The 18306-nt window shown below is 44.6% G+C and overlaps 1 protein-coding gene across 3 annotated transcripts in view; it reads left to right on the forward strand.

Annotated features, from left to right (window-relative positions):
• ZNF521 (zinc finger protein 521) overlaps window positions 1–17488 on the forward strand; it is a 245989-nt gene extending 228501 nt beyond the window's left edge. For all 3 annotated transcript variants that reach the window (XM_029922631.1, XM_029922634.1, XM_029922632.1), the window contains one exon: window positions 16669–17488. In XM_029922631.1, coding sequence (XP_029778491.1) covers window positions 16669–16698 — 30 coding nt within the window. In that variant the 3' untranslated portion in view covers window positions 16699–17488. The remainder of the gene's footprint in view (window positions 1–16668) is intronic.
• Window positions 17489–18306: the final 818 nt, after the last annotated feature.

Raw genomic sequence — 18306 nt, forward strand, 5'->3', positions numbered from 1 at the left:
CTGGTGGGAAGCCCTCATGCCTCTGTGGAGTTAATGCATCTCCACTGAAGCCTGCTGAGAGCACCCTGCGTCTCCGCCCACCATCTGTGCCTTCGCTTGCAAGCTTTCCCTCTCTTTCTCACTCTTTCCTGAGATCGCTGAAACGTTGTCAGGCCACAACTGCTTTGTAAAGGTGGCTCTCCAAAACGGGACTGTCATTGAACTAGAAGAGCTGGAAGGGATGCATTACAGTGTCGTTTAATGTCTCATTTAGAAAATGGACACGGAGGTGGCAATTGCCTTAACCCAGTTGCGGACTCTGGGAGCCGGGGATGTGCTGCCAATGGCCGATTGGTAAGGGGCACCCTTGGTCTGAGCGTGGCAGGAGGCCAGAATCGCTGGACAAGGTGTGCGTTGGGAGGCACGCCTGCCCTGAACCTGAGTTCAGACTCCGGAGTCGGATCTGAGAAATGTGCCTGCCGCGGGTCCCATGGCTCAGGCTAGCGGGTGGTGCCAGTGCCAACCGGTCCCCGCACGCGACCCCCTCTGCAATGTGACCTCCCCCCCACCACTCTGAGGACCAGAGCCGGTCGCCTTGGGGCTACGCAAGCCGCGGCTCGAACTCACCTCACCCTGGGCTTCACAGAGCCCCACTCACACAGTCGGGTGGTCTGCGTGGTGCTAGCCGAGCCGCCTTCTAAAGTGGGATGGGCAGCGACGCCCAGCTCCCAAACTGGCTGCAGCCCCAGAGCGGGCAGAGAGACTTGTACCCTGCCTGCCCGATCCCCGCAGGGGGCCTCCCACCCCACTCCCCGCTCCCACCTTCAGCGGGGAGCCCAGAGGGTGACGGACAGTGGGCACAGCCTGTTAAAACAAAATATGAAACCGCACCTCCCCGTTCACGGCGGACCCAGGATTAATTTGTAATGTTTCACAATCTGTGCTCTTAACGTAGCCTGTTGTCCGTATTCCTTTTTAAAAGATAAATCAAATTCAGGCCTGAAATACCAGCGTATGAATTTAACAGATGTGATGCCATAGGGGACCTACTGTGTTATAAACTGCAGAAATGGCCTTTTTATGCCTCAGACTTGGGCTTATTCCAAAGAGGCTCTAGAACTACAGCAGCGGGGTGAGAGGTCCCACATTAAGACAGTAGCACCCACACGTAATTCAGCCTTGTGTGTAATTGGTTCAAAATCTCAGCCTGATGTCTGGGTGGTATTACATCGCCTCACTCACCCTCCGAAGAGAAAGTAGGGCACGGGCGGCCGCACTCACTGTCCAGGTTTTCCTGGGTGAAAGATCACTTTGAGATGACACAGCTGAGTAGTCAGCCTGAAATCCTGGTTGGTATTTTATTAATTTTGCACCAAGATAAATCCTGAAATTCTGACAAACTCCATGACAGGTGAAATTCCTTCTTGCAGTATCTGCTCAGCAAGAGGCTGCTCATTTCATTCTGTTCCGAGGCAGGCAACAGGAGGGCAGCTTTATAATCAGCCCTCAAAGGACCCCCAGCCGCCCCAGAGTCTCGGGCTGATTGAATAACTCCTGGGCCTCTTCCCCTAGGCCTCCATCAGCGGGGGTCCTGTGGAAAGCAATCTCCTGCAGACTGGCACTGAAGTGAGCTTTAAACCACCATTTTCTGCTCTCCAGAGGAGCCTGGAGTACTAAAAGATAGATGGGCTGCAGATATTTTATGAGAAACTGTCAGAAGAAGAGCAGAGTAAATGTTTTTTTTCTTCTCCTTCTTTGAGTCACACACTACATCACTGTTGAATGTCTCCCCGAATCTTTTACATGTAAAGTAAGAAATTAATTGGTGGCTAATCTTTCATTCCCCCTCCTCCTTCTTCCTCATTGTCTTCCTCCTCTCTCTCTCTCTCTTTTTTTTTTCTTAAATATTCACACAGAGGCCCTTTGCTTAACCACAGTTGCAGAAAATCAGTACCATTTGCAATGAAATATTTATAACGACAGAATGAAAAATTGGATTCATTTTCTGGACTGTAGCCGAACAGTCTGCAACTTTGCGCGGCGTTGTTTAGCATCTCTGATTCCTCCCTTCCGTTGGAGTCTTTTTCGAAAACATGCCACATGTACGCTTACCTATGCTTTGGAGGGATGCCTACCAAAACACAGAACCCATTTCGACTCTTCAAAAAACAAAATTAGGGGAGAAAAGAGCGTATTTCTTCTGTGCTGCCGCGGGCGGGGGAGGGCGGTGGTGGGCGGGCTTGGCTGTGGTCCCAGGAAAGGTAGAGACGACGAACCTGGTCTAAAGGAAGAACACTGGCCTTGCAGGCAGGGCAGGGAGAAGTTGATAAGGAATACAGAGACAGACTGGTGTGTGCTCTGTGTCAGCGCACCAGAGGCAATCAGCAGGCCCCAGCATCCGGGGGCAGATTTATAAGGGGAACTGGGAAGGCAGAACGGAGGTGCGTAAATATACATCGACTATCAGAGCTTGCCTCCTTTTTTTCCCTTTAGTGTCAGCTGCATACGCTTTCCTTTCCGCGTGACCCTCATAGTCCGAGCTGCTTTCTTTCTAACCAGGGTTGATTATTGCTAGGCTTTTTTAAGAGATAAAAGACCAAAGGATTCTGCCAGAACAGGGCGGTTCAAACAAGTGCAAAGCCACAACAATACATTCGTTCTTATGACGGGACCAGATTGGGTTTGTAGCGAGGTGCCTATGAAGTAAATTTCAGTCTACCAAGCAAGTTTTTGCTTACCTATCCACAGACGGGCCTGAGGAGCCTGCCCACGCCCCCTTCCTTCGTTGTAGGAGTCTAACCAGGGTGGTTCCCCTGACAACAGGGTCTCTTCAGGCTCCCGTGCCAGCCCTGTGAGGTGACCTCTCTTCCGTCCCCTTTGGAAGCGCTGGGTTGATTAGCATTGTTTTGCTGGTTTTATCAAGAATAAAAACAGTCAAACTCCCGTCTTTAGGTCTCATGCACTGAATTAGCATCGTGCATTGCCAACTCCGCGAGATCAATAATCCATATTTTATTGCACAATCAAGGCTGCCTGTAATTGAATTAGCTCATTCATTCTATCTGATTAGCCCTATTTTATTCATGGAGAAGAAAAATAATAGAAACCTACCTTCACCACTATATTGCATTATGTGAATGTAAAAGAGCCTTCAGCCCCATAAAACGCCTTCCTAAAGATGTCGAGCATTCATGTCAGTGTTTGTTTATCCTAGGAATGATAGGAATCCCATGACACTACATTCTTTTTTATTTTGTTTTGGTGATAACTTTAATAATGTTCACATCTGTGGTGTCAGTCTGTCCGCTGGTCAGCCCGGCGTGAGTGTCCAGTAGCAGATCTCTCTTCCGAGCAATACCAAGACCCCACTGCCCAGTTCAGAAAGAGAGCTGGGATAAACATCTGTTATGCATCTTTGGAGAGAGTCACCTTAAGAGATTTACCCTGAGGTTACCTCTTCTCCATCCATGGACTATCATCTTCAAGAGGTTGGAGTGCTTGCCCTCTTCTCTTTGACACAGAATCTCAGCCCAAATTTGGGCGTGGGTATTGAGAAACACTGAACAGGAAAGGGGTCTTTCATTACCGGGACTCTCAAGATCTCAATGATACAGCTTCTGTGTGACACGCGCCGTCTCAGAGGTTTGGAGGTTTTCAACAGGCTTCTCGCTTTGTCTTTGCATTGCAACCCCCTCCCAAATAAAATAATTTGGAGAAATATGCTGACAGCATGAAATAACATGTGTTCTGACACAAACTGCATTGTAGCTTAGAAATCTAGCCTGAAGTTATTTTACTGTAGCATTTCTTTGATTCGGAGGAGAAAAAAAATTTTCCCTGAAAGTGTGTATTTTAGGATGTGACAATAACTTTTCTCCAGTGCTGTGCATGGGATTGGGCAAATTGTTTCCACTTAGCCCTTACGACCACTTTCCTTCTTGAAGACCGAGGTTAAGAGGGAAAAGCATTTTTTTTTACATTAGTTTTTCAACAACTTAGGAGAGTCTGAAATATACACCCTGGCAAATGGAAACTGTAATAGTGTTGTATTCAGAATCAATCTCCTCTCTGCAGACCAGGAAAGGGACATTGAATAGTGTTCATTTATGTACTGCCAGATGTATTTCTGCATGTGACGTGGCTTGCCGAACCGCTTTGAATGATTTCCAGTGTTATTAAGCAGACTCCGAGGAGCAACAGGCCTCCTGACACAAGTAAAGAGCCGTGTGGCAGAAGTCCTTGTTTGGAGGAAAAGTGGTGCGTCAAACCCGGTCATCAGCGAGAGAAGCGCCCAAACGCAGACTTCATTTTAATATCCGAGCTAACAACTCTCTGGGAGTATTTCTCTTCCTCTTGTCCAGCTCCTTCTGTGTTGTGGCTGGTTTGCATTTGTGTTTGAAGTGCCAGGCGGTTTAATGAAGTTATTCTTTTATAAATTTTGCAACACTGAAGCAAAGCATGAGGGCTTTAAATTAGAATAAGTGCCACTTCTGTGTGGCAGGTTCCTTTGAGGACTGATTAGAATGAGGCCTCCTGTTGCCAGGCCCTTTATGCATGGCAGTGTTGCGGTGTATACTGGTCTACAGCTCACCTTTGGATTTGCACGAGTGTGCCCCGGGGCTGCTGCCTGGCCCTCTGTTAGTCAGAGCTGTCTTTCTTCCCGGATCGTGTTAAGTACTTCAGTTTAAAGCGTTATTTTTTTAATTATATTGCTTTATTGTAATGGATTAAAATTAACTTGGAGTAGCAAATTATTTAAGGATGGGAGGGTTATAGATTGCTCTCACCATAGTTACAGCACATCTTTGTGCGGGGGGGTTGAGGGGGGGAAAGGCTGTCCTTCTAGAAGCTCTGTGTACCCTGGGAGGTGAGAAAATTGTCCCACAGAGACCTGGACGTAGTTCCAGAAAAGGTGCCCAGGAAGTGGGAGGAGAATGGGAGTTTCTGAAGCAAACAGAGGCTCTTCTTGGCCAGGTGGAAAGCGGGGGAGAGGTCTGCCATTGCAAGGCCTGAAAGATCCTAAGAGTAGATGATGGACAAGAGAAAATACAAATAAACCTGAAGATCTGACCAGGCTCAGTAAAGAATGGCATACCCTTAAGCATTCCCAATTTCCTCTCTTCGTGCCTGCCTGTGTGAACCAGCTAATAAACAGTGTGATTTCAGGGAATGAGAAGGTGGGAGATTATTAGAGAAAGGGGGACTGGAAACTTTCTACAGTACACAGAAACACACAGAGGGAAAAGGAGAGGAAAGAGGGAGCAAGAAAACAAGCACCCACCTCGAGTATGAAATAATTTCTCATCTCTCCAAACCAGAGCTGTTGGGTTATTTTGTTTTGTTTTAATTTAAAGTGAGGGACACCAAAGAGAATTGAATTTGTGAAATACTTGTACGTTAAAAAGACTTTCTTAGGGTCACCTGGGTGGCTCAGTCAGTTAAGTGTCCGACTTCGACTCAGGTCATAATCTCACGGTTTGTGGGTTTGAGCCCTGCATCAGGCTCTGGGCTGACAGCTCAGAGCCTGGAGCCTGCTTCGGATTCTGCAACTCCCTCTCTCTCCCTCTCTCTCTCTGCTCCTCCCCTGATCACACTGTCTCTCTCTATCTCTCAAAAATAAATAAATGTTAAAAAAAATTTTTATGACTTTCTTAGAATTTAGAACAAGGGCAGAGGCACCTGGGTGGCTCAGTCAGTTAGGTATCTGACTCTTGATTTCAGCTCAGGTCATGATCTCGGGGTTCCTGAATTGGAGCCCCATGTCAGGCTCTGTGCTGAGGGTGCAGAGCCTGCTTGGGATTCTCTCTCTCCTTCTCTCTCTCTCTGCCCTTCCCCTTCTCGTGCGCATGTGCTCTCTCTCTAAATAAATAAATAAACTTAACACAAAAGAATTTAAAAGGAGGGCTACTTTGGGCTCCTTCTAATTGTTTTCTCCAGGGAGGAATATATGAGCAATGGAGGACGGAAAGATCAAGGCCAACACCAGGATTTGACCTTGTAGAACCGATGCACAGATGTAACGTTCCCCACTCCTCACAGCATACGCTCACGGCAACGTCCAGCTCTGGAGTCGATGTGCATGTGTACCTGCATGTGGGCGCACACATGCTTACACTGAGCACAGTCTAATCGAGTAAACATTGTCCTTTTATAGTTTTATTCATTTTATGCATAGCTACTAACACAAATGCCCTAGTAGACAAGCATTTGTTTGCTGATGATGGGGAAAGACTTTTTTCCATTACTCTTAATGATTTAGAACACGTTTGACTCAGTCTGCATATGGGTTTACCTCCTAGAGAGTGTGGCAGTGTTTTTAATAAAAGAAGTAATACACTACAAGGAAGTGGCATTTCTTTGGCTTTTTGTCCAAGTTCAATAAACTATTTTTCATAATTATTGGAATTTTGGGTGAAAGGAATCCTTGTCCATATCAAGCAGAAAAGCAGAAAGAGTCCTTCCTTGCTCCCTCCTTCTCCCTACAAAGGTTACCCTTTGAATATAAATTACAAGCCTTGTGCGTCTCTCATTCTAATCAGATGACCTTTTGAATCTAGTGGACCAGAGTTTAAATCCTAAGCCTGCCAGTCAGTTTTTAAATCAATGCCCTGTTTCAGCAGCTTTCAGGTACGGAACTTTAAATTTCAATGGATTTCAAAAACAGAAATGCAGTAAGTGATGCAGATAGAATCTTGCGGCTGAAGGCAAAACTAGCCCAAGTTGACTGCAAGGTCTTGGGCCAAGTAATGTGGCCAAGGGTAATCTCACTAAATAAGTCCTCTCAAAACAAAACCTTCTGGGATTCAAAATCTAAGAGAACAGGGAGGAGCAGGAAACTTGTAGTGGTTGGCAAGAGCACATTTCTGAGCAATTATCAATTTAAGCTCCCATTATTTGCCGCTAATTACTACACGAGGCTGTTAAATATTTAGCAGAAGTTTGTTTAATTGCGTTTGACTGGGAAGGGGATGCCTGAATATGGGTTGAGCAGCAAGAGTCAGTTGTGTTCATCAAGAGCCGGGTGGAGAGGAAATTTGTATTCGCCCAAGATGAACACGTTACAGTGTCAGACAAGGCTTCTTTTTTTTTTCTTCCTTCCACAGATTTATTTATCTTTAAGGTATCTAAAATTAGAGCACGGAGAAGGGCACTGTTCACCGATGTAAAATTGGAAGGAGGTCATTCTTAACCTTGTTTACAGATGTTCTAGTTTAGAAAGCGCCAGTGTGATAAATTAAACATTGCAGGGGGAAAAATTAAAGCTTAGCAACAACTGGCACATGGACACATCTGTCTGTGAAGCACTGACTTAATCCCTGAATATCTTATTAGACTGTATTGCCTATCGAAGCCTTCTGTCCCCTAATACACAGGGATCCCGCACTTCTAGAATCCGAACGGCATCTTCTGGCTCCAGCCTCTCTTTCACTTTTGCTAGCTTTGTATAGTTTGATTTAAATTTTCTTTTGGCTCCTCGCATGTAAACAAGGAGTTCAACTCACTGTTTTCTTTAAAACATAAACTTTATATGCGTAATATATTTCCCAGTGACTGTTGTGCTTTTTCTTTTAGTCTATACTTCCAATTTGGCTCTTTTCCCCCCCTTAACATAGAAGATATTGTGCGCTCTTGTCAGTTCTGAAATGGCAAAATGTAAGCCTGGCAGGTATGTGAAACAGATAAGGGTCGGCTAGCAACTGAAATTTTACTCCCATTTTTAAGCTCTCAATGAAAAATGAAATTATATGACAATGGTAACGTTTCCCATGTATGACCCATTGGCGGTAGTGTCCTTTTGAAACTGGTGGGCCAGAGGGGCTTGTTTTATTTCTCTGATGTTTAATTCTCAAAATTCTAGAGAATTGTTCTACGTTAGCATTTGGGCATGGCATTATTTAAAGAATTAGTCCTTTCTTAGGCTTCGGAAGACTCATCCTAGACCAAGGCTAAGGTAAGTAGGTGGGTATTCTTGGGACATTGTTAACCACCATGGGCTTTCCCAGCTTGGTTTGATGTTGTGAGAAAGAGCACCTGTAATGAAAAGAGGCTCTTTTGGAAGTGGCCCCCCACATCTCGGCCCAGCCAGAACAATCTCCTGCCTCACAGATGACTTCCAGTCCTGAAGAGTCCCCACTCGCTCCCCCAGTTCTCAGCCTGATTCCTGCTCTTCCCTCTGGTGCATGTCATTCCCTTCCAACCAGCACCAGGCGAGTATGACTCTTCTGAGAACTAAGCCGACTGTCTCTCACAAGAGGTGAGGTGTCCTTTCTCTGTGGCCCGTAGCACCCCGGCCTCACTGTAGTTGGTGAGTGCCGTGAGGGTGGGTGTCTGTCATGTCTGCTGCCAGCCCCACCCAGAGATCAGAACACATCAACCAGTGCCACTCAGCAATTGCTTCAGGCCCAAAGCCACCAGAGTAGCTAGAAGACCTTGAAGGTTGGCTTATGCTTTCTGGGTCTTAATTTCCTTATCCATAAAATGAGATATCAGAACAGATGCTGCTAGGATTCTCCCAGCTCCGCGAACATTTCTTTGGTTCTCTGACACATTCATTACTTACACATATAACCACCGCCTGCTATTAAATCTAGACCAACGAAGTAAGGATGATGGCTCTGCCGTTTGTTCAAAGTAGAAAGTCCCACTATCGTAAATATTAATTTAAGTTTCATATTTATCCTTTGTTAGATTGCAAATATTCCTAAAGTAGCCTTGATTAATTGCCACAGAAATGTACTACCTTTGTTCACGGATGGTACGTGGATGGCAAATTGCCGAATGAGTGGGATGTTTTTGGAGACACTCGGTTCTTCATACATGCAGTACCGTTTATGATATATCTCAAAGGATATTACGTATCCTTCCCGCAAGCTCTCTACAATCGCCCTCTCTCACCCACTGACAAGATTGGAAGTGGTATGTGACATAGCCCCATGCGGTTGATGTGTCCCTTTTGCTGTCCTTCTTGTTTGTTTGTTTTTCAGTTTAGTGGAGGAGATACCTCTTGGACTGAGGACTAAGTAGCAGGCTCAAGCATGGCACCACAAGCTCAGTGTGTTTTCAAAACACAAAAACACTGTAGAACAGTGATCGTCAATTGAGGGTGATTTTTCCCCCGCCAGGGAATACATGGCAATGTCTAGAGACAGTTACAGTGCAGCAACTGGCACGTTTTTGATAGAGGCCATAGATGCTGCTAAACATCCCACAATGCAGCGGACTCCCCCGCCAAGCAAGGGATTGTCCAGCCCAACGTGTCAACAGTCTTGGGGTTGGCCGTTGAAAGGCAAGTCCCACTGGCCTTCTAGAATCTATTTAATTTGTAGGCTTCTCTCTAGAACAAAGCAATTGAATGACATATTCTGCATAATGACTAGGAAATGGCTTCCTGGGTTGTCTTTTGGGTTACTTTGGATCAGAGAGAATTTCACGCTACAAACATATGGCCAAGACTCCTGAACATAAATTCATGAGCATGCCAATGTCCACAGATCATCTTTTTCTAGGCTTATTTAGCCTAGAATACCCAAAGAACAACAACAACAATAAAAATATAACTCAGTGGAATTTATCAGAATGTGAAATTGGTCCTTGGGGGAGATGTGATCGACACGTCATTGCCAGAAACACCTTAAATTAGCCTGGACTCCAAACTTTATAAAACCAATTCTGTTCTAGGAAGGGGCCAAACTAAATAACCTAATGGTCCTTTTCTATCATTAAGATCTTGTATTTTTCTGGTCACTTCTGATGACACCGTCTCACATTTTGCTTTAATATAACTTGGTGTCATCCAGAAAAATGCTTTGGGATGTCAGGCCAAACCCATGTGATGAACTGTTAAAGGTCAAAAGAATATGTCTCTGTAAGTTCATGGTGATGGTATTACCATGTGAAAAAATACAAAGGGAAATTCTTCCCGTGCAAACCTGATTATAAATGCAACATTCATGGTCTTAAAGACAGGCACAAAAGCAGATCATGACAGTTTCTGAAATGCCATAGCTGTGTCAAAACCAAACATTTTAGGAAAGTCTACCAAAGTAAAAAATTATAAGTCAACTTTCCTGGCTATAGAAATGGCTATTTATGTTTTTAGGTTTCCAAAACACTTTGGGAAATAATTATCTTTTGAAGAATATTCATTAAAATAGAACATATCTTACAAAAATGCACGTACCCACATATATGTTCCTGGGGGTTCCCAGGTAAGGTCCACGAAACACAGTTACCCAACATTTCTCCAGCCAGGAATTATATGGATTGTGGAGAGTGAAAACTTTGGGGTGGCAAAATGGGGTCTGATAGGTACTTTTGGATGATTTGGGTCTTCCGTGTAATTTTTAGAACATTACTAATGGTACTTCGAGTGACGTAGCAATTCGCTTTTAATTAATTTAAAACTCTGAGTACTTTTGTAGTTGTGCGGACTTCGAAAATGTTCATTTATTACATTCACATCCCATTAACCTTATTAAGGCGTTTCAAGGCTGCCCTTTGCCATAGTTTTTCTCTGGCGTGTGGGGGAAGTAAGCCAGTATCCTGTCGTCATTAGGTGCCTACACTTTTAAAACTATTTCACTAGCCAAAGAAGTTGGGGGTGCAAAAGAGAGAGGGTGGAAATGTAAAAATCTTGATTAGAAAGTATAATTTAATAGAACATGTATTGAACCAAATGTATTGATTAATGTAGAATATATAGTACTTGTATTGATTCAAACCAGAGATTTAGTACTAAAAGCTCTGAGCCAAAAAGCTGTTGCAGATTGCTACAAAAGTCAGTTTAATGCTGTCCTTGAGAATGCCTTCACAAAGAAATTCTTCTAATGTTTGAGGACTAGGTGGAATGCGGTATATGTCAGTTTGATCCCGGAGGGTTTTATTTTGTACTCTAATAGCTGTTACGAGCCTACATTATATCCAAGGAGTAATTTTCCTTAGGGGTGCCCAGCTCGCTTTGTGTCAATATTCTAGCATTTTAAGTCACGTACAGTATATGCTTCTGGGAACAGGGAAGGAGCCAGCCAGACTCATAATGGTCTGCATTCATTAATAAAGGCAGAAGCTTCTGTCCCTCCATTGCCCACTACAGGGATGCCTCTTTGGCCTTCAGGGACCCGTACAGACACATTTAAAGAAAGCTTTATTTTGAGTGGGCAGGAGATGAAATGTAGGACTTGCAGGCATTTCCTAAGTCAGCTATATGCCATAGCACAGAGGTGACCTTAATGGGTCAAAGAAGAATGCAGGTCAAAAGACTTATTATCCAGCCTGTTGGAAACCAATTGCTTTTGTTTAAAAAAAAGAAAATAAAAAATAAAAAAGCAGTAGGGCTTAAGGGTGGACGGTAACGTAGAATTCTGTGTGCAGCCTGTAAGTGTGTGACTGTATGTGGGCTGAAATATTCCTCTGGAAACATCCGAGCATACAGATTATCCATAGTGTTTACAGATAAAGGTCCAACCCTGGTGATAAAAGGAAGGCTAATATAATTAGTTAATCAGTGATGATTGATTACGGATGTTTGCGTTCTTCAACTAAAGAAAAAACAACATGCTGCCAGGGCGCTGTCACCATCTGCTGAAAGAAACAGCCACACTTAATCTTTATATTTCTTTTATTTCTTCCCGCCTTGCATTGTTACAGAGCCACAATTGCCTCCTATTTCATCTGGTTGGAAAACATCTCATTTAAATTGAATACAACTGCCGTTTAAATTCGGCATCCTGATGGCATGGTGAATTAGTGGAAAGCTTATTTCTATTTTTTTTCATTCCTTTTTAAAATAGCACACTGGCTCTTTTTCTTACTTTTAAAAGCTTGTCAGAATTTGTTTGAGACAAAGGGCTATAAATAGGCAAGTCGTGGTAAAAATGATTAACATATTTGAATCAACAGATCTCACAAAACTTCCAATCGAACACAGCTTTTATTTTTATGACCGTCGCTACTTAACATTTTACTGACAGCAACAGAGAGTTACAAAGCCAGACGAGACGTGGCCTCTGCCAAAATTTTGGACAAGTGAGGGCAATCCGTGGGCACAACTTTTGGGGTTGGGCACTTAAACCCCTCCCTGGGAAGGCAGATTCCTCCCCCGACCCCCACCCCTCGGCTTTCCTCCAAAGCTTCACTTCATCTTTGTTGGTGGTGGGAATATTCAAATTTACTTCCAGATCGCAGGAAAATGGGAAAGCTTGGCCAAGGTGAACAGTTTCAGGAGATCATGGGGTTTTATTTTTTATTTAAAAATATTTTGCTTGGATTGCATTTTAAATAGGATTAAACCGTCTGACCAGTAAATGTGGTCAGCTCTCCGAAAGGAGGAGGCTGAATTAATCATTTGTTAGAGTGCCAAAGCCCACGATGAGAATTCCAGTTTTGTAAAATGAAAGGCATCTCATATTTTAAAAGAGATGCATAGTGCTAGACAGGAATTTTGAAGGTCCTTGTCTGTTTTTCAGCTTTCTAAGTTTAATTTCACATTTATGGGGGGAGGGGGAAAAAACCACACTCCTCCCACACGGAGGCCCTTTAGAGTAAGTGAAACCTGGCTATTAAGGTATCTTACTGGGATGGGTCTTCTTTTAAGCTTTAAGGCGTGCAGTGGATTTGGTTGTTGTTTTTTTTCTTAACACAAACCCCCCTCGTGTAAAACAACTGTTCATAACTGGGATTAATGGTTTGCAATTTTCAGTTACTTAGACATGGGGTCTCCAAGAGATGGCTTTTTGCAGAGTAGAATATGACTCTCTGTGGAATTTCTGAAGTTTTCTTCTCTTCCTACTTCCTTTTCTGTCGTCACCCCCTCCCACGCCTCCGTCGATTTGCTCTGGTGTTCTCGATTATGTAAAACACTTTCCCTTCATCGGAGCAGATCTTTTTCCTCGTAAGCTGTCATTGCATTAAAGCACTTTGGGGACCGCAAATTGCTGTGTAAAAGCGGTGATGTGGCCCACGGCTTTGTTGAGTGTAGGGGTTTCCTCTGGACCGAACGAGCACCAAACTCTCCCGTGGGAGGAGGCTGCTTGCTGACCGCCCCCTTGCTGGGCACTCACGTTTGTACAGGGGTGACTCAGGACCTGCTCAGTGTCGCGGACGGCGCCAGAGCCACAGGGAACTATGCCCGTGGCCTACCATCTCTTCGGGCTTAGTGCCTCTCCTCCCCACTGTTCATTGTTTCCACTTGCTTCTGGTTCTCCCTTTCTAAAGAAATCTTGTCTGTGATTTAAAAAGAATTCGAGGCGCCTGGGTGGCTCAGGCAGTTAAGCATCCAGCTCTTGGTAACGCAGGATCTCACTGTTTTGTGGGTTCGAGCCCTGCGTCACGCTCTGTGTGGAGCCTGCTTGGGATTCTCTCTTTTTCTCTCTTTCTGCCCCTCCCCCACTCACACTGTCTCTGTTTCTCTCGAGATAAATAAATAAACTTTAAATTTTTTAAAATAAACAAATAAAGAGAAGGCTCCCATGAAGCAACTTCTTGTGTCTCTTAATAGAGGATCTTCAGCGAAGACTGGAGACTCTCACTCTGAGCCTGCTCCTTCCAGCTCCGAAAAGCCAACCTAACCCATGCCGTTCAGACACCGTTCCTTCCTTCAGAAAATGCAATCAGGCCATTTCTATTTCCAGTGACTCAGAACAAAGCATACCGGTGGGGGAACAGACACAGCCCCGGGGCTCCTCAAAGGTGGTGAGGGAGAGCCTTTGAGGACTGGGTTTCTTTTGTTTTCAATGCAAATATGCATTACCCAAGACTTCCTACCAGTGTTCCCACTTCCCATCCTGACCTTCACTGCTGGTGGTGGACATCATGACTAGGAGAGCCTGTCTTACTTTGGCCTCAGATGAGCAGGAGCAAAAAAAAAGGGGGGGAGAAAAAACATGTCAATAACTAATCTCAATGGTATGCAGGCATCTCTACACCAAGAGAACTTTCTGCCTTTACATTTTTTGTACTAGATTTCCCAGTTACACATTATTTATATTAAGGCTCTTTATTTTTGTGTGAGCTTGAATTTCACAAACTATAATCTTGTCTTTCTCTCAAATGATTTATCTTCTCCTCTCGTAATATGCAAAGCATAGCTAGCTCCTTTATAGTAGCAACTTCAGTCTATTGTAATAAGCGATTCTTATGTATTTGTTCATTTCTCCGCACCTCTGAACAGGCTTCTGTGGCTTTGGTTTAGGAGGAAAGCATCTGAGACACAACTATTGCCAACTGTTACAGCCAGTTCACGTTAGGTTTGCATTTTGCAGTATCTCCATAGAGGCACGTACCAAAACCCTGGAGAGACTGCAGTGTATCTTCCTCTGTTGACCACCAGAATCCTATCGAATGTGGGATGTCTCGTGTAAGCACTTAAACATTGAAAACTAATGTTATTAAATTTGTTTTTTTTTAACTTTGGTTTTAAAAAAATCCCCTGTCCATCAGTGTCCTATCATTTATGAAACTTTTGTCATAAACAAAAAACCTGATCAGACTTGACCCTTTGAGACAACAAAAGGTATAAGAACATTTTGAACATCCGAACTTTTATATTGTTTATAAACTCTCTGATCATCGCTGTGTTTATTCTTAAGGAAACAGGAAAGTTTTTTCATCTCCTCAGTATTTTGATTACCCTTTCTGTCCACCTATTGGTGAAAAATAATTTTCGGAAGTATTTAGAATCGATATAAAGTAAAAGAGGCTTGGCATAAAAATTGTCGTCAGTTCCCGTATGCACCATTAGGCTAGTGCTACTAAGAAGAAACCAAGATCCAGGCTTACCTTTCACTGAATTAATAACAATAGGTATGCTTTCAATAAGTGGAGTGAAATAAGGTTCCTCATCATTATTTGTTGCCAGGCTTCAAAAATGCGTGAAGTTTGAAACAGAGAATGGAAAGCCTAGGTCCTCCTCACAAACCTTCCGTCCGCTTCACTGGTGCCCTCAGCCCTGACTGGGCAAGCGTCTGGTCGTTCAGCAAGTATTCACAGAGCAAGCAGTTTGCTAGTCAAGGGGCATGCAAAGACAGCAAAGCTCCGTAAGACTTAAAAACTCTGCTTTAAAAACTTCCATAGCTCCTCTTCACCTCCACGACCAAGCCTGATCTCCTTAGCAAGGTACAGAAGGCTCTCCAGAACCAGGCCCCGAACTACCCTCCGTCTTCCTTTCTCAGGAGCACTCTTGGATCAGGGCACTCTAGGAGACTCCATCCAATCTGAATGAGCTGCAGGTCCACGAGCATAGCTTGTGTAGTCTGGCTTTGTTGCCGTTAGTCACGGGAGCCTGGTGGCCCAGAGTGCCCTCCACAGACTCCCAGTGCCCTTTCATGTTCCCAGCATCAACTTAAATGTCACGTGTTACACGTGTTACTCCAGAGGCCAGGCAGGGTTAGGTGCAATCATGGCATTTCTGTGTTCCTTTTGCATGCAATCCTGCCATACTGTCTGCCATTTTGTGCCCATGTGCCTTTCTCCTTTAGACCGTGAGCACATGACAGGGCAGGGACTGTCCCATACCCTTCAGTAACCCTTGGCTAGCTAGTCAGTCATGCACTTGGCCGGGTCTTCACAGTGACTGCGATGCTGTGGGCCGCACCAGGAGGTGATGTAAGTGTTCAACGGATGTTTGTGAAGGAACGAATAAATGAATGAACACCAGAAGTTCTGACATAGGGAGAGAGCCAGGCCGGCAAATAACCAAAGACAAGACCTAAGATGTGTACTCAATGAGGGCTATAAATGCAGGAGGAAATCAGAGGAGGGAGAGATTGGTTTTAGATGAGAGGAGCATGGAAGTGTTCATCCTCTGAGTGAGACGTCAAAGTTCTGAGCAGAAGGGATGGGTCAGGGGAGGGTGTATAAGCCCAGACGTAGGAGGCCATGGCTCAGGGACAATGCAAAGGGGGGAAGGTGGACATCAGGCCGTCTGCAGACTCACGCTCTGAATGAATGCCCCGGGTCTGGGGCCATCCCCCTTGTAGGCTCCGGTCCAGGTAGACAGATAACCTCTCACAGTTGAGAAGGAGGTTGTTCACTCAGAAAGGGAATGCACTGTGTGGATGGCAGGGAGACAAAGTAGAGTAAAGGCTGCTTCCGCTGGGGTTGTGGGGTGGGTGCAGCTGCCGTGATGTGCTCCTGGGCCATGTTTTGACAGCTCCAAGCCCACCCCCCACCCCCAGAGAGAAGCTGGGGAAGCTTCTTACTCCCTCTGTGGCCTCGACAGACCATATTCAGGGACAGACGAGCCTTTGCTGTCAAGACATTCCCACCTAAAAGTGATGAGAACAAAAGCATCTGTAATGGAAATAATGCACGAGAAAACTGTTAAAACAGTGCTACCCTGGTCTTTGAAAAGCAGGTCTTACCTTGATTAAGAAGAGGCGGTGGCCGGTGGGCGGGTCTTCTGGGAAGGCCTGGCAGAGGCAGAGAAGAGGAGAGGCGCGGGCCAATCATCTCACATCCCATAGGCCACTGGCTCTGCCTCTCCCCCCAGCTACTCACGGGGGGGGGGGGGGGGGGGGGGGGGGGGGGGGGAGGGACAGCAAGGGGTCAGGGCCACCACGAGCACCTATCCAGCAGCGTGGAGAAACCCAGTTCACGCCATTCGCAATCCACCCGCAGGTATAGACACTTGTTCTGATGACAGACAATAAGATCACTTAAGTGTTTTTTCCCCTCTTTTCTTTTTCATTACAGAATCATACGATGACCCAACACAGCAGTTAGTGCAAGTGCGGTCTCTCAAGGAGAATTACTTTTGTGGCACAAAAAGGGAACATGTTTTACTCTTTGCACGAAACTTTCATTGTTAATGTATAATATTCAGAAACATTGTATTGTACCATAAAACTTGTATTATCAAAACTGTTGGATGTTCATGTGTTTGAACTTTTGAGCACCGGATAGACTCCTTGTATATAAAGTGTTGCACATGTATTATGTCGTCTGATACTAAAATGGTCTTATAAAGACAAGTGGACTTGGGCCCTGTTCAGGCAAGATAAAAGATTATAAAAAACAAAGTGAGCAAAATGGCTTAAGAGAAAGTATTTTCGAGGAAGACAGATTAAAACAACTTACAAATGAGACTATGTTTGGACTTCCTTTTATTTACACTTAAGCCTAGAATTTCTCTTTTGGTATATCAACGGTTAAATCCAAGACTATTTTTTATTGCTGAAGATTCTTGCAAACCACGAAGAGATATTCTCACAAAACAGAACCCCACGGCTGGATAAGGCCCGTATATATATTTGTAAGCCTTGCAATGTGACAAGTAGCATCACTATATATGCAATAGTTGTTATGTAGACTGTCAAAGATTTTTTTTTTTTGTTCCTGGATACATTTGAAGCTTTGAGTGTTCAAGGTTTTCCTTAATGATTTCACACAGCCAAATTCTTGAATCAGTTGAACTAACCTGTATGTTACTGTTATTAATGTTTACTCTGCGGTCTGAACCTGGAGATTACTGGAATTGTTTTCCAAGAGGAAATAAATTCAGTTTACCATTAGGTATGAGTGTGTGTGTGTGTTTTCTTTTTCCAGTTACTCTACCATTAAAAAAAAACCTAATCGCCTGCACCCTTGGAGGTGAAATCTGCTCTTGAGTGGATCACAGGATAACCTCAATTATATTTAACCTTTTCACACTGGGCCAAATGCAGCCGCGAGGACATTCATCATATTGCATCGGGAAAGAATCAGACCCAATACGCTCCTCCTCCCTCGGATCCTACCAGGTCACATTGTGCTGGAGGATTCTGACATCACAGATGGATGTGATGGCTGTTTTCTGCATAATTTGCAGCCCAATTCATGTCATGCTGTGCAAATCTGAACTCGGAGTAGATGGCTGCAATTTGAAAGGCAGTTTGGCTTATGTGTACTTAAGAAGCAGCTTTGTTCATTCAGAAGACAAAGCACGGAGCAGGGAGCCAGGCGGGCTGTTGGTTCTAGCTCTGGCAGGGACGCCCGGTGTGGCCTTCTCCAAATCAATCCGCCTCCTGGCCTTGGCTCCCGCAGGCAGACACAGCCTGGTCATCGGCCGTGGCGCAGGCATGGGGAGCCTCTGGAAGAGTGCCGGCCTCGCAGCCTGCACTTGGGGGAAGGAGAGAACGGCAAAGTGTGATTCGAGTCCTGATATACACATTTAGTCAAAACCGGTAAGTATATACCTGATACTGATGGGCAACTTTCAACCACATCATGCTTCAAATATTTTACTTACTATGACTTTTTACACCTCTTTGAAACTCTAAGAACCTCAGGCAGACCTTTAAACCTTAAACAAGAGAGAATCCTCAACAGCACTCTTGATGGGGAGACTAATGG

This window comes from Suricata suricatta, chromosome 14 (genome assembly GCF_006229205.1).
Source record: "Suricata suricatta isolate VVHF042 chromosome 14, meerkat_22Aug2017_6uvM2_HiC, whole genome shotgun sequence".
Taxonomy (NCBI): domain Eukaryota; kingdom Metazoa; phylum Chordata; class Mammalia; order Carnivora; family Herpestidae; genus Suricata; species Suricata suricatta.